This window comes from Macrotis lagotis, chromosome 1 (assembly GCF_037893015.1).
Source record: "Macrotis lagotis isolate mMagLag1 chromosome 1, bilby.v1.9.chrom.fasta, whole genome shotgun sequence".
NCBI lineage: Eukaryota > Metazoa > Chordata > Mammalia > Peramelemorphia > Peramelidae > Macrotis > Macrotis lagotis.
Window position 1 is genome coordinate 403,327,087 of NC_133658.1, and position 24,509 is coordinate 403,351,595.

The 24,509-nt window shown below is 36.4% G+C and overlaps 1 protein-coding gene across 4 annotated transcripts in view; it reads left to right on the top strand.

Annotated features, from left to right (window-relative positions):
- Positions 1–24,509, top strand: part of PPP2R2B (protein phosphatase 2 regulatory subunit Bbeta) — a 460,330-nt gene that overhangs the window by 338,643 nt on the left and 97,178 nt on the right. For all 4 annotated transcript variants that reach the window (XM_074212673.1, XM_074212674.1, XM_074212671.1 and 1 more), the window contains one exon: positions 5,636–5,748. In XM_074212673.1, coding sequence (XP_074068774.1) covers positions 5,636–5,748 — 113 coding nt within the window. The remainder of the gene's footprint in view (positions 1–5,635; positions 5,749–24,509) is intronic.

A 24,509-nucleotide genomic window follows, 5' to 3' on the forward strand; every position in this document is an offset into this window, starting at 1 on the left:
GTAAGAAATCGGATATAGATTAAATTTAATATATTTCCTTATTAGTCATGTTATGAAAGAATTAGAACTAAAGGGAAAAAATTATGAGAAAGAGAAAAAAGCATAAGTTTTTAAAAATGAACACAGTATGCTTTGGAGTGCAATGCATAAGAATCTTACAGGTTGAGAAGGACTAGATTGGCTAATACTTGTTTCACTGAAGAGAATATTTAACATTATTGCTAACCTGTGAAATCCATTAAAATGTGGGCTTGTTTTTTTTTGTTTGTTTTGTGTGTTTGTATTTGTGTGTGTGTGTGTGTGTGTGTGTGTGTGTGTGTTTCTGTGTCTGTGTCTGTGTCTGTGTCTTTGTGTAATAGGACAAATATAATTAGGTCTTATTTGCTATTTCTGGTCCTGGGTAATTTAATTCTTCCTTTTGACTTCATTTGTTGCTCTGCTTACCTTTTGGGATCCTTTTGGACTGAAACCTCAACTGATTTTTTTTTTTAATTTGACAGTTCTTCAGAGCAGCCATTGAACATTCTAGACCAAGAGTTCTTAGAATGTGAGCCTGGTTACTTGGAATGAATGAGACGTTAAATGACTTAATTACTTTAGGAAGAGAAAAATAGCAAATTATCTCCTGTAACCAACTTACTTTGCATTATGAAATTTATTCTATTGATCATTGTAATAAAATTCAAAGACTTATTAACTTCGTTTGGTGGGGGAGGGGAAGAAATCAGTGAAATGCAATGAAGATTAATTATATAGCATAATGTTCTGTTAATTGAGTTTTTAAATAGTTCTTTGATTAACAGGGATATTATCTTCCCATTTGGGATACAATTTTACAAGCTGACAGCATCTCAGAATGATTCTTATAAAAAAAATTCCCATGTTGTTATATAATTTTCCTTTTTTTCTACAAACAGGGAAAATGGAAGCCCCCTTAAGCTATATGGGTTAACACATACCAAAAAATTAATGAAAGTCAATTGGAATTACTGCATAGAAGAGAAAATTAAGATAAATGATAAGATTATGCTTAAAAGCTGTCAAACTACTCAGAGAATCTGCCAGGATAAAGAATAAAGGCCACCTATTCCTGTGATTCTCTTGCACACAAAGATTCAGGACACTGAAGAAAGAAAGACCAAGTGATAAAAGTCAAGGATGGCTCCAGGCAAGACAGCTACAGAGAATTTAGATTAAATTCACCATCCATTATCTTTTTTTAAAAACCATGCCAATCTCATTAAATTTATAAGCAACTTCAATAAAAACAAGAAGTTAATTTTATATCTTATTGGGGTATACTTCTTACTTAGAAAATATTTAACAGGCTCTTTCTTATTAAGACAGTAGCCAAGATGTGTTTATTTTGGAATCTATCAATTGAATTGAATTACTTTGCCCAGTTTCTATATTTGTACCAGCAACACAGTGATGAGATGGGAGGTAACAACTTTAACTTGTCAGGATTTACTGCCTGCTTAAAACTTTACTCAATGGATGTCTCAGTATTCTGTTAACATCAACATCATCCTCATCATTATTTTTGATAATGATAACTAGTTAGAATGTAGAAAGCACTTTAAGTTTTGCAAAATACTTTCTATTCCATCTCATTTGATTAAAGCCTAAAGTCAGGGTGAGGCTACTTGTCTAAGTTACCAAGTAATGGAGGAATTCCCTTTACAACATCCCTGACAGATAAGTATCTACACTGCTTTAACACATTAATCACTATCTAAAAAGGCAATCTCTTCATAAGTGTGAAAAAATATTTTTGCTTCTATTGAGACAAAACCTATCCTCATGGTAGGGAGCAAAGTATAATGAGGGACAGATATGGAGTTGGAAAGATTTGAGTTCAAATTCTGCCAAACTTAATAATTATGTGTCCCTGGGCCAGGCAAGGCCTCAAATTCCTCATCTGAAAATTGGGAATAATGATTAATACTTATTTTTTAAAAAGATTTTATTTATTTTGAGTTTTACAATTTTCCCCCTAATCTTACTTCTCTCCCCCCCACCCCCCACAGAAGGCAATTTGCCAATCTTTACATTGTTTCCATGGTATACACTGATCCAAATTGAATGTGATGAGAGAGAAATCATATCCTTAAGGAAGAAACATAAAGTATAAGAGATACCAAGATCAGACAATAAGATATCAGTTTTAATACTTACTTCATAGCATTTTTGAAAGGATAAAATAATATGGATAAAGTGCTTAATGGATTGCTTATAATATACAACATAATATAGAATTACCTTAAAATAGTAAAGCTTAGTACCTAGAGGACTGGCCTCAGACTATGGAATATCTAGGTCCAAGTTTCAGCTCTGACACTTGTTAACCTTGTGATAAAAAGCATTTAACATAGTGGCTTCAGAATTTTCCTCACTGGAAGTTCCCTATACAAATGAAATCATAGGTTAACCCCTCACAAAAAAAAAAAAGTATGTAAGAATTGCAAAACAGAATGTTAGGAAGTCTGAGCAAGAAAGTGATCAACTGAATTATGGAAGACTCTTGTAAGAAGGGCCATTTGAGAGAGGCTCTAAAAAGAATAGATAGACATTCAACAGGCAGAGGGAAGAAGAGAGATAATGTTCCAAGCATTACAAAGAACATGAACAAAGGTATAGACTTGGGAAAGAACAGTGCACATTATGGAGATCACAGAGTAGCTAATTTGGCTTGAGTGAAGGCTGAATGGGGATAAGTTGGAAAGACAGTAAAATCTTCCAGATTTTGGACAACATCAAATGACAAGAAGAGGAGTTTAAATTTTATTTGTTGGATAACTAGGAGTCATTCTTGATTTTTAAGCAATTAGGGATTTGCCTCTTTACCTAAGGAAAAGGAAGGAAATAAGCATTTATTAAGCTCCAACTATGCACCAAACACTATGCTTTAGTGCTTTACAATATTATCTCATCTAATCTTCACCATAACTCTGAATGGGAGGTGTTATTATTATGCCCAATTTACATGTAAGAAAAATGAGACAGTTTGCTGTTAAGTGGTTTGTCCAGGGTCACATAGGAATTATCTGAAGTTGGATTTGAATTCTTCAGGCACAAGGCTTTATCTGTTGTGTTACCTACTTTCCCCAAGAAAAAAAAATGTTTTCTGTCAGCTATATAAAAGATTAATTGGAAGAGAAAGATGGTAGCTATATGAATTAGAGAGAGAAGTGGGAAAAAATTGTTAGGAAGCTATTGCAAGAGTCTACACAGTGCAGAATTGAGGACCTCTCCTAGAATGGTGAAGGTAGAAAAACAGAAAGAGATTTGAAGAGATGGAATGAACTGATGAATGACTAGATGAGAGAGAGAGAGAGAGAGAGAGAGAGAGAGAGAGAGAGAGAGAGGCAAAGGCCAAATGATCCCAGGATTATGATGCATGGAGAAAAGTGAATGATGATCTCATAAACAAAAATAGTGATATTAAAAGGAAAAATTAATAGAAAGAGGGAAATAATAACCAATCCACAATTATCACTGTAAGAAAATATCTTGGTAATGATGATAAACTGCAGACCATTCAAAGAATGATCACCGAAATAGTTAACGGACTGGAGGTTGTATGAGAATTGATCAAAGGAACTAGGGTTACTTAACCTGGAGAAAAGAGGATTCTGGGAGACTTGACACCTGTCTTTATATTTGAAAACTTTAGCATTTGGCAGAAGGATTAGTCTTGTTTTATTTGAGCTCCAGAGTATAGAACCAAGAGTAATGAGTGGATGAGACAGAAAGGCAATTTGACGTTTTACATAAGTAAAAGATTGATAACCAGTAGCTGTCCAGAAATAAAGTGAGGTTCCTTGGGAGGAAGTAGATTTCCCCTCACTAGAGGTTTACAAGCAGAAGCAAGAAATCATTGGGTGGAAGAGATTTATCAAGCATCTAATAACATGTGCCCAGAACTTTACAAATTTCTCATTTGTAGCAGGGATTCTTTTGGGAGTTTGGGTGGAACAAGAAGGCAATGAAAACCTTTCCAACCCTGATATTCTTTGCAACTCAACATTTCCATAAGAAATAATGCATATTATCTTCTCTCTGCATTTCTATACTCTGTCTTCCTTGCAGTCATGTGTTCAGTGAGTGAAAAACCAATTTTAATACTAGCCAGAGGAAGGAAAAAAAAAAAGAACCCATGGTTAGAAAAGTAATTTTTCTACAGGAAATTTATATAATGAATTCTAAGGGCAAATATAAAGAGAACTGATTTGGGGGGGATTATTATTCACTGTTAGGGGCTTATCTATGCCATGACACCCTTCTGTTAACATGTACTATCGAGAGCTGACTATATAAACATGGCCTATGCCACATTTTCTTTCCCTAAAATAGCAGTTTAGTATGTGACAGGATATCCAGGGGGAATATAGAACCCGTGGGGGTTTGGCACAGAGATTGGAAGTTCTAAATTAAACTCTGCAGCTGGTGCCAGCATTTCAGAACGGGAAGCTGTCTCACCTTCTGTCTCAGTAGAAGCTGATGTGGGCCCCCAGGCTTGCCAGTGACTCACTGTAGAGTATAGAAGATAGAAGCATGGAAGCATAGAGTAGGACCAGAAAAGTCCTTAGAGTTCATCTAGACCAATACCCTTATTTTACAGAGGTAAAGGGGAAAATGAGGCCAAGAGATAGAAAGATCCTTTTTCAGAGCCTCCTCCACAAACTAGTCAGTGGCAAAACTATGACTAAACCCCAAATCCTATCCCTAGCCTTCCTTCCAAAGTTATCATCACCACCTTTGTTGATAGAACCCAGAATCTTTAGTCCTATGCCTAAAGCATTGCTCCCCACACCCATTCCAGTGCTTATAAATCAGTCCCCTCTAGTCTCTCTATCCTATAAAGCAAATATCCTTATATACCCCAAGATTTCTACATTGCTAGACTTTTCCATTACCCTGCTATGGAATCTCCAACCTTTCTTTCTGCTCTGCAGCTAATCCTCCTACATATTTTGTGTCTTTTCAGTTAGCATGAGCTCCATTAGAGCAGAACCATTTTTCTTTTTCTAGTTGTAAAGCCAGTGCCAGTACTCTTAATAAATGCTTTCTCATTCATTCATCTTATAAGAAATGGGAGTCAGTATTGTGTACTAGATAGGGAGTTGAGCTTATAGTCAGTAAACCCTGATCTCACATCTTACCTCTGACCCTTACAAGCTAAGTACCCATGTACAAGTCTCTCAGGTTCTCTGAGTCTCATTTTCCCACCTGTAAAATGAGGAATTTGGACTAGATCCCCTTTAAGGTTCTCTTCTAGCTGTAGTTCTATGCTCTATTTCCCAACTCTCTGGACCCAAATCACACTTCCTGATTCTCCTATCAGAGGATCGGTCTCTGGAAAAGTAACCAATTCACTCTCTGTGACTGAAGATGTATTTTACCATTCTAACTTAAATACATCACTTTTTAACTAATAAAAAGTTATCCACAAAGCACATCTCTGGTTTTGGACCACTCCGGCTCTTTTACACTAAACTCAATTTTTGAAAAATTAGTCATTCCATTCAGTAACAACTTGTTTTTATTCTAATTGTATATTTTCTTTTCCATTGCCTGGCACCTAGCTGATATTTGATAGATGACTGATTAACTGTCAAATTTACTTTTGTAGATAAAACTGTGAAGCTCTGGAAAGTCAGTGAAAGAGATAAGAGACCAGAAGGCTATAATTTGAAAGATGAAGATGGTCGGCTCCGGGATCCTGCCACCATTACAACCCTGCGGGTAAGAGATACAGAGTGCCTATCTTTCTAGATGTAAAGGGACTTTTTACAAAATGAAATAAAATCTTTGTTTTCTAATTTGGACAGCAGGGCTGAGAGGATGTCTCTTGTAAGATTGGAGGTGAGGCTATTGGCAGTTTATTTTCTCTAGGTTATGATGAGAATATTTTAATCCAATATGTGAGGAAACCCACATGGAGCTGTAGCCTCACAGATCCTCTAGTAACAGATGGTAGACAGAACTTAGGGGTGAATTAAAGATGCAACAAATGTTCTTGGTATTGAGACTAGGCCTAGCATCTGGGGGCTTTTAAAACAGGTGTGTTTTATGTTTTCAGAATATGTTCTCAGATCATGAGTTGTTCAATTGAAAGTCAGATTTCTGGATAGAAATATTAAAGGTAGGGCTTTCCACTTAGCATTCAAGAACCTGCTCTGATGTTGGATGGCCAATTTTGTTAGTGCACAGAGCTTATGATACTAAGGACACTGGTTCTATTCCAGTGAGAGCCTGACTGAAACACCAGTAAATGAATGTTCATGGGCCAGACTGGATAAGCCAAGCTAGATAACTAGGTACAGATCCATCTGGATGTCATGGAACCAGTTCAAAGCATATGCTCTACTGATGGGGGTAGGGTGGGGATGTTGGCATCATTCTTTTTACAGATAAAAGTTGGTTTATCCATACAGCATGTTTGGTAGTTGTACATCCCACCCAAATAATCTATTGCTTGCCTGCATTGACTTAGCATTTCTTTATGGAAAAAACCCAAAGAGGGATTCAGAGTTATCTCAATGGCTCCCCAGGGAATGTCAGAAATCACTAGAGATCCTATAAAGTGACAGTCCCCATAGATTTCAACCTAAATAGCTACAGCATCCTCAAGCCCATGTGGGCAATTTGATTGATTTTACTCATGGGATTTCTGAGTGTCTATAACTTAGCACCGTCTGACAAAACACCTGGGTTTTTCACACCTTGTGTTGTGTCACTCTGGGAAATTCCATCCCCAAAAGGAGGATAGAGACTTCAACAGGAGCCAGGTCTTGATTGCCAATCTCCAACAGGACAGAGACTGCTCCCATAGCCACACAAACAGTCTGAAGGGATGATTTAGTTGCCAAACACAGAAGTTTTAGTGGAAAGAAAACTAAAGTCAAGTGCAGTGGCTTCTTGTCCAAGCCCTACTCCTTTATTATACTTAGGTGACTTTATTGTCAAGTTACTCCTCTTCCCTGGGATTCAATCTTTGGAAATTTTGAACTAGATGTTCCCTAAAGTGAGCACTAAACCTGTAGTAGCAGGATCCAAATTCAAATAGGAGTATAGATTATGACCTTAGGCAAGTCACTTAACCTCTCTTTCCTCAATTTCCTCATCTGTGTGGATGGAGAGATGGATGGATGGATGGATGATGGATGGGTGGATGGATGGGTTGATAGATGGATAGATGAATGGAAAGACTGATGAAAAGTTTTTTATCACTATATTCTAGGCAATATGCTAAATGGGTCATAACAAAACTATCAAGCAAAAGTCTTTGTTCTCAAAGAGTTTTTTTTTTATTAGAAAGATACAGTATATAAAAAGAAAACTAGAGTTGATAAGGGGAAAAGATTGGGGAAGACAGAGGAAGGTATAGTTTGGAAATGGCTAGAGTGTGGAATGGGAACCTCATTCTAGATAAGATCACTGCAAAATCACCTATCAGAGTCTAGGGTCCCGGGGACAGAGTTTGAATTTTTTGTTCTTAGACCAGATGTCCTCTAAATTCCCTTCAAGCTCTAAATTTATATTCTATGAAATAATAATTACAACAATAATAATAGCTAACTTTGTATTACACTTTAAGGCATATTGTCTAATTTGTATCTCAATAACCCTGGAATACAGGCGCTATTATTGTTCTTATTTTACAGATAACAAAACTGAGGCAAACAGAGTTAAGTGACTTGCCCAGGATCACACAGCTACTAAGCATCTGAGGTCCAACTTGAACTCAGGTCTTTCTGATTTGCAGTCTAGTGTCGTGTCCTATACACGACAGTGTTATTTTGTTTTGTTTTGTTTTGTTTTTTAGTTTTTGCAAGGCAATGGGCTTAAGTGGCTTGCCCAAGGGCCACACAGCTAGGTAATACACCACAGTTTTTAATTGCCTCTTAGGTCTTTTTCTAACTAGTGTGATTCCATAAAATTTTTCAATCATCGCAATACTCTTTAGAGGACAATGACTTACTGTACTCCTCTGTACAGAGGAGCTGATATCATATTACGTTCTAAGTGACCAAAATGAGCTTTGGCCAAGCTATTGCTATTTTGTGTAATAGTTTTGTTTTATTTTGTTTTTGGTTGTTGTGGAAGTTTGTAGAGTTGGTTTTTTGTTTTAGATTTTGTTTTTTATTTTGTTTTGGGGTTTTTTTTTGCTTTTCTCTCTATTTGATGATTATCTTTGGCTCACTTAAGGTTTCTAGTCCCACCAATAATCTGGGGAGTCAGAACATTTAATTATTCTTGACAGATAATTAATTCTTATTGATTAATGAACCTGTTTGGTTGTAGTGTTATAAGGCACAATTTTACAAAGCAAGAATGTTGAGGTTTTTTGAAAAAATCATTCAAGATGATCTTTCAAATATAATCAATTATTGCCTAGAGAGGCCCAGGGAAGTACTCATCCACCAAGTCCCTGACCTAGCTGCATAATTGGCATTATATGTTGTAAAAATGAGAAGGTAATATACTACAATTATATAGTGATTTTGAATTTTCAAAGCAGTCAATGCATCAATTTAACAAAATTTTGTGATTCTGTGATCTTTTATCAAGTTTCTATGTCCAAGGCTACATGCTAAATTTTGAGGACATCAAAATTGATACAGAATTGACCAGGCTCTTGAGGAGCTCACACTGTAATAGGAGGGTGAGGAAAGTGATACTGTTAAGTTGTGTCTGATGCTTCTTAACCCCATTTGGGTTTGGTTTTTTTTTGTTTTTTTTTTTTTTGGCAAAGATACTGGTGTGGTTTACGATTTCCTTCTCCAACTCATGTACAAAGCTGAGGAAACAGAGTTAAACTTGCCCAGGTTAGTTAAGTGTCTGAGTTTGAATGAAATATGATGAGGCTTTCTGACTCTAGGACCTGAGCTCTATCCACTATACAACCTAGCTGCTCCAAGGAAAGTATAAGAACACAAATAACTGGGGAATATTATTTCCCCTCACCCTAGCTTCTTTTAAAGTACTGAAAATTGACACCTCCCAAACAAAGGCTTTCCTAATCATTCCTAATAATTAGTTCTCAGCATATCCCAGAATTTCTTTGAATATATTTTGTATCAATTTATCTATATACATGTTGCTTCCTCAATTGTAAATTATATGAGGGCGAGGACTTTCAGCAGACAGGGATGGGAGGAAAAGTAGTACTTTCTCAGTGTGAAACATACTATAAGTCAAGGGAGAAAATGGAAGAGGGCAAAATGAGAAGCAGGAATAGAAAGTAGTCTAATTTATCTTGAATGTGGACCATATCCAGGAAAGTAGTATGAGATAAGACTGAACTTAGAGATTGCAGCCAGATTGTGGAAGGCCTTGAATCTGGCATCAGCTTCAGGAGCTCATACCTTATTCATTAGGCAATGGGAAACCACTGAGGTTTTGTGAGTAGAGGAGTGATATGACCCAGCAGTATGTTATGAAGATTATTTAGATAGTCATCCAAAGGAAGGCTTGGAAAGAGGAGAGATTGGAGGCAAGTGGATTCTAGGCAAAAAAGAAATGAAGACTTGAAGCAGGATTTTCATTTTTTCTCCATAAAATTTCTGTGAAGGAAGCAGGACACATATTATTACTCTCCTATGACAACTGCAGACACTGAGACCTAAAGAGGCTAAGGGGACTCAGACAGTAGGGAAATAGGAATTAGAATTTAGGTTTCCCAGTCCCCAGATTGAGATTCTTTCCCTTAGTTGTGGCTTTGGGGATTTTTTTTTTCATATCAATTCATAAGGACTGATATTGTAAATATTAGCTGACTACTCAGGGTTGTTGTTTTTTCCTTTCTTCTTGTTGTGTCTCTGATGCCCTGGGTAGATCTAGTATAGAAGAGGAAATTCTAATGAAAAATGGGATGCTAAAATCCTTTGGTAAAGTTTCATCCTATTACTGAGGTAGAGAGCTATGCAATTTCTTATGGCAGAATAGCTGCTAAGTATATGAGTTTCCCTTTCTTAACCTCTTCAATACCCACAGGTAAGAGGCCCAAGGAGCCCTTTCTAAGCAACACAAGATCATTTCCAAGAGACTTAATAAGCCTCAGGGTGAATATATGCATAGGGTGACTGCATTTGACCATAGTTATTATTTTCCTCATTAACTGTTGGCTGTTAATGCCATTGGGAACTCACATGGTGTTGAAGTTTGCTTCTAAACCAATTATAAATATGTGGTCCAGAAGGTTTGAGCATCTATGGTGACCTATCGTGGCTCCAAAGAAGAAGATGTTGTTATAATATTTCTGACTTCTAGAGATTTATCTTGAATCTCAATGGATTCTAGGGAAAATGTCTTGAAATTCATTAATAAATGACAACCGAATAATTATCATTGCTGATATTTATTGGAGTTGTGTTTCTCCTTTGGTGTAGTTAAAAAAAAACCCACTAGCTCTGGTATCAGTGAACCTGGGTTCAAATTTTACCTCCAACATTTTTAGTCTGAGTGACTTTGTATGACTAATTTAGCCTCCTGAGTTTCAGTTTCTTCATCTGTAAAATAAGGAAGTAGGACTCAGTGACTTCTGAAGTCCCTTCTGGCTCTAAATCCATGATTCTATGATTTCATAAAACTTGGACTTCTTGGTATCATTCCAGACATTACTGTGATCATAAAACTGTCCAGTGACCACCTACAAGCATTCCCCTTTTAGACTACAGCTCGTATTTCAAAGCTCTCTCACATGTTTATAATGTATGATTTCCGCTACTTTGGGTGTGTATCACATTTCCCATCTAGCCTATAAGCTTCATGAAGACAGGGTACCTGACCCTGCAATCTATGTGCTCTGCATATAATAAGGCACTTCATAAATGTTTATTCACTTGAACTGAATATCAGATTATTGGAACATAAATGTAGTCAGAAGAGATTTTGGTATCAGAGAATCTTGGATTCAAGTTCGGCCACTGCATGTAATCATGGACCAGTTATTTTGGGTGTGGATAATAATACATGCAGGATTGTGATGAGGAAAACACATCAAGCTTCATAATGAGCTATTATTATTCTTGTTCATTTGCCCCAATCTGGTTACTATTCCAGCATGCTCTTATCTTTTCCATCACCTGGGAAGGCACAGGATTTCAGTGATTAGCTGGTGCTATTGTTTTTCCACTGAGGTTGGGGCTGAATGTTTGTAAGTCAGTGACGGCTATTAGGCATATGTCAACTTAGCTATTTTTGAGCATGGTGTCATCCCCCTATAGTGCTTTGGTTGCCAATCTAAGGCAGTGTTGTGACTAAAAAGACCATTTATAGCATCTGAAAATAATTTTTCAAGCCTGTCCTATTTGGGTAGAGGAGGAGGGATCTACACATGATGGCCAGATTAGGCACTTTGAGAGGGAGAGAGAGAGAGAGAGAGAGAGAGAGAGAGAGAGAGAGAGAGAGAAATAAACGGGGAGATTGAGTTCTCTCTTACCCTGAAGAAAGATTTAGGTAAATTTTCCCAAACTAAATAGAACCATGATTGGAACCCAAGTGTCTTGATTCTTAGGCAATGACTCAAGGATTCTTTTCAAAGGAAGCACCAGTCAATCTATAAGCATTTATTAAATGCCCATCATGTGTCAGGTGCTAAATTAGGAATACAGATACAAAATCAAAACATTCCCTAATCTCAAGGACTTTATAGGTCATTGGGATTCTACAACATGTAAGGAAACACTGAATATATATACATATATATTTACATATATGTGTATATATATATAATTTTTTATAATTATTTGAATAAGGGGACCAATAACTTGGGAAATTAAGAAAGGTCTCTTAAAATAGAAAGTGTTTGACTGATCCTTGAAAGGAGACAGGATTCCAAAACGCACAAGGATGGAGGGAGAACATTCCGGGCACATCAGACTACTTGTGCAAAGGAATGAGATGGAATGTGTTGTATGGGAAATAGCAAGTAGACCAATATAGTTGGAATTTAGGGTGTGTGAGGAGGAGGAATGGGTAACCAGTCTGAAAGTAGTGCCAATTTGGGAAGGGTTTTTCATGATAAACACAGAATTTTATATTTTATCCTAGAGTCAGTAGGGATCTCCTGAGTCTTCTTGAACAAGTGGGTGACATTAGCCAGATCTATGCCTCTTAAGAATGTTGATTTGGCAGCTTTCTGGCAGTTAAGCTGGAGAGAGAAAAGACTAGATGTCAGGACACCAATTAGGAGTTTTCTCTAATAGTGTGGGCAAGAGTTGATGAGGAGTTGAACTAGGGTGATTGTGGTATGTGTCAAGAAATTGATGGAAAAAATCAGGAGGAGAAAATTAAGAAAGACTTGGCAAATTATTTAATGTGGAGGGTAAAGAAAAATGAAGAGACAAGCATAATTCTTATATTGCAAACCTAAATGACTGAAGAATAGTCATTCTCTAAATGGAAATAGAGGATTCGGGAGGAGGGATGGGTATAAAGGGAAAAATCATGAGCTCAATTGCATATGTGTTGAGTCTGAGATACTTTTGAGATATCCATTGGAGATGTCCATGGTTGGAATATGGGATCTGTGCTCATAATAAGGGTTGGATATATAGATTTGAGGGTCACTTAGAGATGAAGGAATCTATTAAGTCTGATGAAATAAAAAAACAACATATAGAAAAGAGAAAAGGATGCAGAATAAAACTTTGGGACTCTCTCACATAGAACAGATGGGGTATGTATGTTTGTCCTACAAAAAAGACTGAGAAAACTTAGTCAGATGAATGGGAAGAAAGTCACAACAGAGGAGTGCCACAGAAACTCAAGAGAGTATCCAGGAGATGTTAATTAACAGTGTCAAACTTTGCAGAGAAGTGAAGGCACAAGGGACTTAGAAAAGACTATTGGAAATTAGTAATAATAAAAAAACCATTGGGGATCTTGGAGAGAGCCTTTTCAATCCAGTAGAAGAATAGAAGACTATTCAAAGGACCTGTAGGTGGGAAGTGAATGAGAAGTGATAAAGAGGTGTAGACTTTTGAAGAGAAGTTGTAGAGAATATAAAATGATAGCTTAAGGGAAAGCAAAGGCATTCAAAAGATGGGGAAATCTGGTTATGTTGGTAGGCATCAGGGAAGCAGCCACTGTAAAAGGAGAGATTTAAGATTAGGGAAAAGGAATAATGAAGGGACAAGCACAAGCTCCTAGGAGAGAAGGAAGGAAATTCAATCAAGGGCACAAATAAAAACATTGACTTTGACAAAAGACTACCTTTTCCTCCAGAGGACTGGACCAAATAAGAAAATGAAGAATGAGGGTGAGGTGATTTGAATGGGAAGTTGAGGAGAAAAGAAGTGCTCAAATGACCTCAGTTTTTTTCAATGATTTGTAATATAAGTTCCTCTGGAAGGATTGGGGAGGAACAATATAAAAGACTTAAGGAAAGAAGAAAGGATAGAAACAATTGCTAGAATGACTAAGGTAAAGTTTTTTGGTATTTATTTATTTTCATCCATTTGTACATGTATATTTCCAAGTTACAAAGTTTCCTTCTTCCCTCCCTTCCCACCCCCTCCCCTCAGTTGGGAACAGTCAGGTTAGCATTATATATATATATATATATATATATATATATATATATATATATATATACATACATATATATATGTATATATATATATATGCATATATATACGTATATATATATATATGCATATATATACGTATATATATATATTTTGTTAATCATATTAACAAATTAGTAATTTTTGGCATGAGGAATTAGGATTAAGGGAAAGAGCTACATGAGATAATTTTTATATAGTGTTCATCAGATTCAGTAGGGCTGTTTTTTTTCTGTGTGTTTTTGTTTTGTTTTGTTTTTCTTCCTCTGGTTGGTGATAAAATAGTAAATAATCTGTCAAGTATGGTTGTCCTAGCCCTCTGGACAGCAGAGAGGGGTTGCTTCCATCAAGATTGTTCATCTTGTAATGTTGATGTATAAAATGTTCTCTTGGCTCTACTCCATTCGCTCAGCATCAGATCTCGTCAGTCATTCCATGCTTCCCTAGAGTCTGATCATTTTTCACTTCTTATAGAACAATAATATTCCATAGTATTCATGTACCATAACTTGTTTAGCCATTCCCCAGTTGATGGGCATACCCTCAATTTCCAATTCTTTGCCACTACAAAATGTGACTATTTTGGAACATGTAGAACTTTTCCCATTTTTTACAGTTTCTTCTAGATATAGTCCTAGAATTGGAATTGCTGGGTTGAAGAGTAAGAACAGTTTTATTGCTCTTTGGGCATAGTTCCATATTGCTCTCCAGAAAGGTCGGATCCATTCACAACTCCACCAGCAATGCACCAATGTCCCAATCCTCCCATGACCTCTCCAACATTGATTATCTTCTCTTTTTCTCATCTAGGCTAATCTAATAGGTGTGAGATAATACCTCATTGTTGTTTTAATTTGCACTTTTCTAATCAATAATGATTTGAAGCATTTCTTCCATATGCTTACATATATCTTTAATTTCTTCATTTGAAAACTGTCTGTTCATATCCTTTGACCATTTATCAATTGGGGAATGACTTGTGACCTTATAAATTTCATGCAATTCTCTATATATTTTGGCTTGTTTCCCAGCTTTCCACTTTTCTTTTAATTTTGGCAGCATTGATTTTATTAGTGCAAAACCTTTTTAATTTAATATAGTCAAAATCATTCCTTTTGTAGTTTATAATGTGCTCTAATTCTTGTTTGGTCATAAATTTATCCCTTTTCCATAGATCAGAAAGATAGAATATTTTTCAGTCTACTAATGTATCTATGGTATCACTCTTTAGGTACAAATCCTGTACCCATTTTGACCTTATATTGGTATAGGGTGTGAGATGTGGATCAATGCTTAGTTTTTGCTATACTATTTTTCCAGTTTTCCCAACAATTTTTTGTCAAATAGTGAGTTCTTATCCCCAGAGGCTGATGTCATTGGGTTTGTCAAATAGTAGATTGCTAGTCATCTCCTACATTTTCTTTTGAACCTCTCCTAATACTCTGATCCATTACTCTATTTTTTAAAACAGACTCAGGAAGTTTTAATGACTGCTGCTTTATAGTATATAGTTTTAGATCTGGTAGAGCTAGGCTACCTTCCTTTACATTTTTTTTTCAATCAGTTCCCTTGCTATTGCTGCCCTTTTGTTACTCCAGATGAATTTTTTCTAGCTCAGTAAAGTATTTATTTGGTAGTTTGACTGGTATGGCACTGAATAAAGTAATTTAATTTGGGTTGAATTAGCATTTTTATTATATTAGCTTCGCCTAACATGAGCATTTGACATTTTTCCAATTATTTAGAACTGACTTTATTGGGTGAGGAGAGCTTTATAATTGAGTTCACACAGTTTCTGGGTTTGTCTTGGGAGGTAGATTCCCAAGTATTTAATGTTATCCACAGTTATATTGAATGGAATTTCTCTTTCTATCTCTTGTTCTTGGGCTTTGTTGTTCATATATAGAAATGCTGATGATTTATGTGGGTTTATTTTATATCCTGCTACTTTGCTGAATTTGTTAATCATTTCAAGGAGTTTTTTAGATGATTTTCTCAGGTTCTCTGAGTATACCATCATATCATCTGCAAAGAGTGAAAGTTTTGCTTCCTCATTGCTTATTCTGTTTCCTTCAATTTCTTTTTCTTCTCTTAATGCTACTGCTAGCATTTCTAATACTATATTGAATAGTAATGGTGATAGTGGGCATTCTTGGTAACCCCTGAATTTATTGGAAATGCTCCTAGTTTATTTCCATTAAATATAATATTTGTTGTTGGTTTTAGATAGATAATATTTATTATTTTAAGGAAAACTCCATTTATTCCTATACTTTCTAGTGTTTTTAGTAGAAATGGATGTTGTATTTTATCAAAGGCTTTTTCAGCATCTATTGAGATAATCATATGGTTTCTGTTGGTTTTACTGTTGATATGTTTAATTATATTGAATATTTTCCTAATGTTGAACCATCCCTGTCTGCCTGGTAAAAATCCAACCTGATCATGGTAATAACTTGCTGTAGTCTCATTGCAAAATTTTTTTGCATCAATATTCATTGGGGAGATTGGTCTGTAATTTTCTTGATCTGTTTTGGTTCTTCCTGGTTTAAGTATCAGCAGCATGTTGGTGCCATAAAAAGAGTTTAGTAGAACTTCTTCCTCTCCTATGTTTTTAAATAGTTTATGTATAATAGGAATTAATTGTTCCTTAAATGTTTTGCAAAATTCACTTGTAAATCCATCTGGACCTGGAGACTTTTTTTCTTAGGGAGTTTATTGATGGTTTTTCAATTTCTTTTTCAAAATGGAGTTATTTAAGTAATTTATTTCCTCTTCTGTTAATCTGGGCAGTTTGTATTTTTGTAAATATTCATCCATTTCACTCAAGTTGTCCAATTTATTGGCATGCAGTTTGGCAAAGTAACTCTGAATTATCTCTTTAATTTCCTTCTCATTGGTTAGTTCACCCTTTTCATTTTTGAAAAAGGTTTTTTGGTTATATTCTCTCTTTTTTTAAATCAGATTAACCAAAGGTTTGTCTATTTTATTGGCTTTTTCATAAAAACCAACTCTTAGATTTATTTATGAGATAATTTATTTTTGGCTTTCTATTTTATTAATCTCTCCCTTGATTTTCAGAATTTCTAGTTTGGTATTGAATGGGAATGTTTAATTTGTTCTTTTTCCTAGCCTTTTTAGTTGCATACCCAATTCATCGATCTCTTCTTTCTCTATTTTATTCATATAGGTAGTTAAAGATATAAAGTTTCCCCTCAAAACTTCCTTGACTGCATGCCATAAATTTTGGTATGATGTCTCATTATTATAATTTTCTTGGATATAATTATTGATTATTTCTATTATTTACTGTTTGAACCACCAATTATTTAAGATAAAGTTATTGAATTTCCAATTAGTTATTGGTTTATCTTTCCCTGACCCTTTATTACATATAATTTTATTGCATCATGATCTGGGAAATGTATATTTATTATTTCTGGCTTTCTGCATTTAATTTTTAAGGTTTTGTGCCCTAGTACATGGTCAGTTTTGGTGAAGATGCCATGTACTGCTGAGAAAAAAAGTATATTCTTTTCTATCCCCATTAAGTTTTCTCCAGAGGGCTATCATATCTAAGTTTTCTAAGATTTTGTTCACCTTCTTAACTTCCTTCTTGTTTATTTTATTGTTAGTTTTATCTAGTTCTGAGAGAGGGAGGTTGAGGTCTCCTGTTATTAAAGTTTTGCTGTCTTTTTCTCCTTGTAATTCACTCAACTTTTCCTTTAGGAATGTGGAAGCTATCCCACTAGGTGCATACATGTTTAGTAATGATATAGCTTCATTGCCAATGGTGCCTTTTAAAAAGATGTAGTTTCCTTCCTTATCCCTTTTAATGAGATTGATTTTTGCTTTTACTTTGTCTGAGATTAGAATTGCTACCCCAGATTTTTTTGCTTCAGCTGAGGCATAATATATTTTGCTCTAACCCTTTATCTTTACCCTGTGTATATCTTTCTGACTCAAATGTGTTTCTTGTAAACAACATATTGTAGGATTCTGGTTTTTAATCCATTTTGTTATCCTTTTCCATTTTTATGGGACAGTTCATCCCATTCACATTTATAGTTAAGATTACTAAATTCTTTATTTCCCTCTATGCTATCTTTCTCCATTTATATTTATCTCTTTCTTTTTCTCTTACTCTTCCTCACCAAAATTTTACTACCTTTCTCCTTTGATTTATATTTCAGTTTATTCTCACTTATACCTTCCCTTCCCTTTTATCAGTCCCTTCTTCCCTTATCTTCCCCTTTCCAGGTTCCCCCTTTCCCCAGTAGATTTAAGTTCGATTTTTAAAGCCAAGTGAGAATGTATCATTCCCTCACTGGGCTAAATCTATTGAATAGAATTTACACAGTATTCACATTCTCCCTTCTTTCTTCCAAAATTATAAATTTTGTGCCTCTTCCTTTGGGGCTTTAATATTATTAGTCAGGTATCATTAATCACAGTTCTTGATCGCTTTGATAAGCTCCTATTGTTATCAAGATATCATCACAGATTGTTTACTTTGTTTGATAAGCAGCATTGACTCAAATTGTATCAAATTATAATTATAATCATTTTTACTTTATTCCATTTTCAAGTATCTTTCAAGTATACACAATCCTTTTACAAGCCAAGGTATACTCCAAAGCCATATCATTTTTTGAACTATTTGTGCACCTCCCCAAGGCCTATTTTCTTTCCCACTTTACCTCCCTACCTCCCACTCAAGCTACTTAACACCTTGTTAAGTGAACCAAGGCCCTTTGTCTCTTGCACTTCACAGCCCCCCCCCCCCCACACACACACACTCTCCCAGTACTTATCTTTTTGTTAAGTGAAGCTTCCTGATCTAATTAACTGAAAATATCTTGAAAATCTCTAAGTACTGGGAGGCCCTGGAGGTCTCACTGACAACTTTACAAATGATTATAAGTAATAGAGACACTGTCTCAGGCTCTTGCAGCTTATGATGCCCTCATTAGACAAGCTTCTTAGCACCTTGTAATTAAAGCCAGAGTATAATGAGATACTTAAGTTAAAGTTGACACTACTGCTTTTTTTTCAGGGATTTTTATCTCAAACATAGTGACGTGATCTTGGACCTCTTCAATTGAGAGACAAGACCAATTAAACCTATATCCTTTAATGTTGAGGCTGATAGGTCCTGTGTTAGTCTGATTGTGTTTCCTTTGTATTTGAATTGTTTTCTTTTGACTGTTTGCAGTATTCTTTCTTTTATTTGAGGTTCTGGAATTTGGCTATTACAGCCCTTATAGTTTTTATCCTGAGGTCTCTTTCTGGAGGGATTCTATAGATTCTTTCAATTGTCATCTTCTAGTAGACTGGGACAGTTTTCCCTTATAACTTCCTGCAGGATGTTTTCTGGGTTCTTCTGTTGGGCCAGGCTTTCTAGTAGTCCAATAATTTGTAGATTGTCTTTTCTGGATCTGTTTTCCAGGTCATTCATTTTTCCTAAAAGGTACTTTACATTTTCTTCAGTTTTTTTCATCCTTTTTATTTTATTTGATGGAATCTTGTAGTCTTATAGATTCATTGGTTTCTCACTGTTCAATTCTAGTTTTTAGGATTTTATTTTCTTCAATTACCTTTCATATTTTCCTTTTAAAGGTGTTGAATTCTCTGGTCAACTTTTCACAATTCCTGCCTAACTTTCATTTCTTTTTTCCATTTTTCTTCTTCCTCTCTTCTTTGGTTTTTAAATTCTTTTTTAAGCTCTTCAATGAACTTTTGTATTTGAGTTAAATTTAGACTGTTTTGATACTTCTCCTGTGAGTGATGTTTCACAGCTTTCTTCTTCAGACATGGTATTGCTGTCATCTTTATCTGTGAAATATTTTTCTATAGTGAGCACTCTTTAGCTTTTTTGCTCATCTTTGTTGTTGTAATTATGATCCTGGGGTATATGGAGTATAGATCCAAGCTTTTATTTTGCTGGGGCTGGGGTCTGATCCTTGGCTTGTTGTTGGCCAAGATGTTGCCTATGCAGTCCAGGCCTTGCCCTTGCAAAGGTCCCCTCCCCCTTTATGTCCAGGTTCTGACTTAACAGAGGGATTGTTCCTGACCCAATCCTGTCTTTTACCCCTGTGTTTTCAGGGTTCAGACTTTGTTTGGGGTTGGGATCCTTCCTGCTAGCTTGCTATCCAGTTGTCAGGACCTCTATTTTTAAGCTGTCAGGACTTGGATTGCACTGTGGTGTCCTGCTGGCTTTCCCTACTCTTCTGCCTCCTGGACTTTTTTCCCCCTTTTCCCCCAAAGAGAGTGACCACTGAAAATCCTCCACAATGTCTACAGTTGAAAACTTCCTTGAATCTTCTCTTTTTCTTGGTGGTATCTGTAGTGTGAGTGTCAGAGTACAGGCTTCATCTTTCTTTGGTAGGGAAAGGCTCCAGGAGCTCTTAGCTTTGCACCACCATCTTGGCTCTGCCCCAGAAGTAAGTCTTTTAGGAAAGAATGTAAAGGCTGGGGGCAGAAGTAAGGGCCCCTTGTCATTAGGTTGTGCAAGTTTGTATTGAACTAAATCAATATAATATACTTAAATAACTTCCTCTGGCAAGGCTCTGTAGCACCCAAGCATGAGAGATGAAAGCAGATAATGGAAGTTATCTGGGATTAGATTTTAGAAAGGGAGGAGAGGTGATAGAACAACAATCATAAGGACTAGGGATTCAAAGAATCTTATCTTTAGAAGTTAAACTGGTTAAACTAAAGAGTCACTAATTTTGAAGGAAAGAAAAAAGTTTTCTGTTTATCTTGGAAATGTTTGTGCTTGTTCATTTTTGTCAAATTCATTATTTCTTATTCTAAGGTATTCCATTACATTCAAATAACATAATTTGTTTAACCATTACCCAACTGAAGGGTAGAATAATTAGTTGGCCCAGTGGATAGAGCACTGGATCTGGGGTCAGGAAGACCTGAGTTCAAATTCAATCTCAGTTACTTGCTGGCTATGTGACCTTGAGCAAGTCACTTAACTTCTGTTCGTTTCAGTTCTCTCATCTTTAAAATAGAGATAATAGCACCTACCTCGAAAGGTTGTTTCAAGGATCAAATGAAATAATCTGTACAGTACTTAGTACAGTGTCTGATATATATTGCTATACAAATGTTAACCTTTATTATTAACTACCAGGGGAATGAGAAAAGCTTCCAGAAGGATATGGCACATAAACTGATCCTTGAAGGAAACTGTACAAAGATACAGAGATAGATAATATATAACAAATTCAAGGATATTATTAACAATAGTTAACATTCCTATAAGCCTCAAAATTTGTAGGGTGCTTTTTATAAATAACATCTCATTTGAGTGTCACAACAACCCTGGGAAGGAGGTGGTGATATTATCCCCATTTTACAAATGAGAAAACAAGAGATGATCTGCCCAGCATTACACAATGAGTGATTAAGTGCTTGGTGTAGGGTTCAAGCTCTTCTAACTCCTTGGTCTAACATTCTTCCTCATTGAAATTCTCCTAGATTCTATGAGAAATTCAGAGTATAAAAAATACAGATAAAATCAGAAACTGATCACAGCTAATAAGTTTATGTACCCTATCATCCTATAATTTACAAAACATCCCTCCATTACCATTTGTTACAAAGTTTTCCATAATTCTTTTATTTTCTTTTGGCAACAAGTTGCCCAAAGAAGATGTAGATGTAATTTTAAAAAATACTTAGTTTCAATATGTGGCTATGTGGACTAGGGGCAAAAGGACAGTCCTTCCTTCTTCCATAGCCAAGTATGAAGAGAAAAACAACAACCTCATTACATTGACCCTAGAATACAGGCTGATATTTGTTGAGGAGCTTTCCATCTGCTATTTATCAATACTTTCTCATTCTTGTGAGAATAAGCTACAAAACTTCTTATGTGACTTATTTCTTTATTCATTCTCTGAGTTCCCTATAGATTGGATTCAGGGTACGCTAGGATCTCACTTCTCAAACTCAAACTCATGAACTTTGACCTCAACCAGAGGTCACATTTCACTCACAACTAATACATTTGCTGAAATGGCATCACAATGACAAGGACTACAAAATAATTTTCCTCATAAACTTGGGGTGTATGCTCCCACAAATCCATGCAATTTCTTACTGGGTAGGAAGAGAACCCTCAGAGTGTCCACAAAGTTCACAAAAATAAGCATATGCTCACATCTCTAATATTACAGTCCCCCAGTGTTTATTTTCTTTTCACTGTGTCCTTCCTTGTGTTGCTCCCTCAGATTCAGCATCTCTATTGCAAATGTTCCTCACTTGGGTTTCCTAAACCTGTTCCTCTCCACAGCTCAATTCAGGGCTACCTCCCTTCAAACTCACAAAGCTCTTTCTGTCTTTCATACTGATTTCCTGGTCCTGTTTTGTTTTGGGGTTTTTTTTTTGCCATTTTGTTCTATTTCCAACAGGGAGAGTTGCACTCTGCACAGTTCCTTGCCATGGTCTGAATTCTTCCAAAGTTTTTGATACAGAGAACTCATAATCTTTAGTCTCCTTCCTCAGTTCCCTTTCCTGAAGTTCATGAACTTGTTCTTTTAATTAATGAAACAGCAATTCTCCCAGTGGGAGGAACAGGAGGTAGCATCTACCATCCTATTTGGGTTCTGATGGAGATTGCCCAGGCCTCTGAACACAAATCTTGGGAATAGCAATGTCTCCTAGACTGCCAGACCTATTTGTAGCCCAGTCTCAGCAGTCACTGTTGAGGGGAGAAATTGTGGAGAAAGGGGCTTGCCCTTCCTCATACCATAAGCAACTGTTGCTACCCATCTACTACCAATAGGCATATAAGAAGGACAAGTCATGGTCCTGCTTCCATCCTAGCCCTCACAGTCATCATCCAAGGAAGCAACTCCTTATAGGGAGAAAATCAGCCATCTCTACCAGATGCCACTCATAGGGCAATCAAACCAGCATAACTAACACAGAAGGGCATCCTGTGGGGCATTTACAGATCATGACTGCCACCTTGACCACCATCTCCCCTCAGATTCCAGTGGAGACCACCCAGGACTCTGAACCCAAAAGGCTTTGCAATGCTTCCAGCCAAGTGTCTTGATAAACAACTCCTTTGGAGGTGCCACCTGGCAGCTGCTCCACAGTCATTTCTCTTGCAGTCTTAGTCACATCTATTAACAATTAGGAAAAGAAAATTCTTGCCACCAAGGTCTCTGACACTTTCAAATGGCTCAACATCAGAAACCCAAATGATTTTAGTAGAAAGGACAAAAGAGAAGAGGCCAAAATATCTGCTTTGTACCCTAAGGCCATCTTGAAACCATTTATATGAAGTATTTCCCCCTCTCAGAATGGGAGACCTTTGAGAGCAGGCACTGTCTTACTTTTCTCTTTATACTCCCAGAACTTAGCATGGTGTTGGGCACATTATTATCACTTAACACTTCATTCATTCTTTCATTAGTATTTTGACAGTTGAATTTCAATATCATTCATTTCCTTTTCAATGCTATATATTTTATGCACTTAAAAATATTCTTAGAAGTCATACATAGGATTGTATTTGCATTTATTACCCAGAAACATTTCCTTGCCCAAGCCATTTTTAATTTTTTATTTATTCATTTTTTTTAGACATCAGCTTGTGATTTATTGCTGCTCTAGGGGTTTAATATCCAATCCTTTTGTTGTGTTGTCTTTCATTCCCTTATATTTGTCGAAAATAACAATGGAATGTTTAGCTAGTACAGGGGGAAAAAATCAATCAAGTGTCTTCCATATTCACAGGCTTCCAGAGACTCAGGGACAGCTCCTTGGATTGGATTAACTTTGTAAATGGGCCACTCTGTTGTAAGCAATTTCTCAGTCTCTACCCCATTTCCTCCCCCCTCCCCTCCCCCATCTTGGCTTGTAGATATTGAAAACCCCTATTGATTGACTGTGCCTAGAGTGAGGGCTGGCATGTGATCTGTGTAACACAGCAGGACACACACACACTATATATTTATGAAAATAAATAATAATTCCAGTTCTCTTTATTGATTGCCATCATTATCCGATTGTATCTGTCTGTGTCATGGGGTTTTGCTTATGGGATCAGAAAACACCCTGCAGGGAACCTGAAGCACTCTTCTTCACTGACAGGCCTCAGCTCTTTGAAACACTTTAGCATGTGGGTGTCTGTCTGTTGGCATACTGCATTTTCTGGCTAAATGACTACATATGGGTATATGTGTATGGATGAGAGGCAGTGTGCAGCTTAAGAGACAGAAGACTGGCCTTGGGGTCAGCTAGAGTACATTCAAGAACTCCTTCTTATGCACACTAGCTTAATGACCATGGACAGACCATTTAACTTCTCAGCAAAAACATAAAAAAAAAACTTAGGCAAGTTTCTGAGACTTGAAATTGAAGATGAGTTACTGGTCTACAAGAGGGGAGGTTGTTCCCCACACCAATGAAGTCATAGGTCTAGACCCAAACCAAAAATATAGAGTATCAGGCTTGAAGTCAGGAGAACCTGAATTCAAAGATGACCTCAGATACTTCTGGGCAAGTCACTTAATTTCTTTTTGCCTCAATTGCTTCATCTGTAAAAGTGAGTTAGAGAAGGAAATGGCAAAGCACTCCAATTTCTTTGCCAAAACCCCAAATGTTGTCATGGAGAGTTGGACTTAAGTGACTCAACAATAGAAATAACCACCACGGCAGCAGCAGGGGAGGGAGAGGATCTGTGATCTCAATAATGTTGGAAACCCCCTTTTGCAATAAAGGTCAGCACCTTCTTTGCAATGTAGACTCCGGGCAACTTGGAGTCAGGAGGGTGGGAGTTCGAATCTGTCTCAGGCACTTGTCACTTACTAGCTATGTGACCTTGGTCAAGTTGCTTAACCCTCGAATCCAGGGCCACCTCCAGTTGTCTGATTCATTTCTGGCCACTGGACCCAGATGACTCTG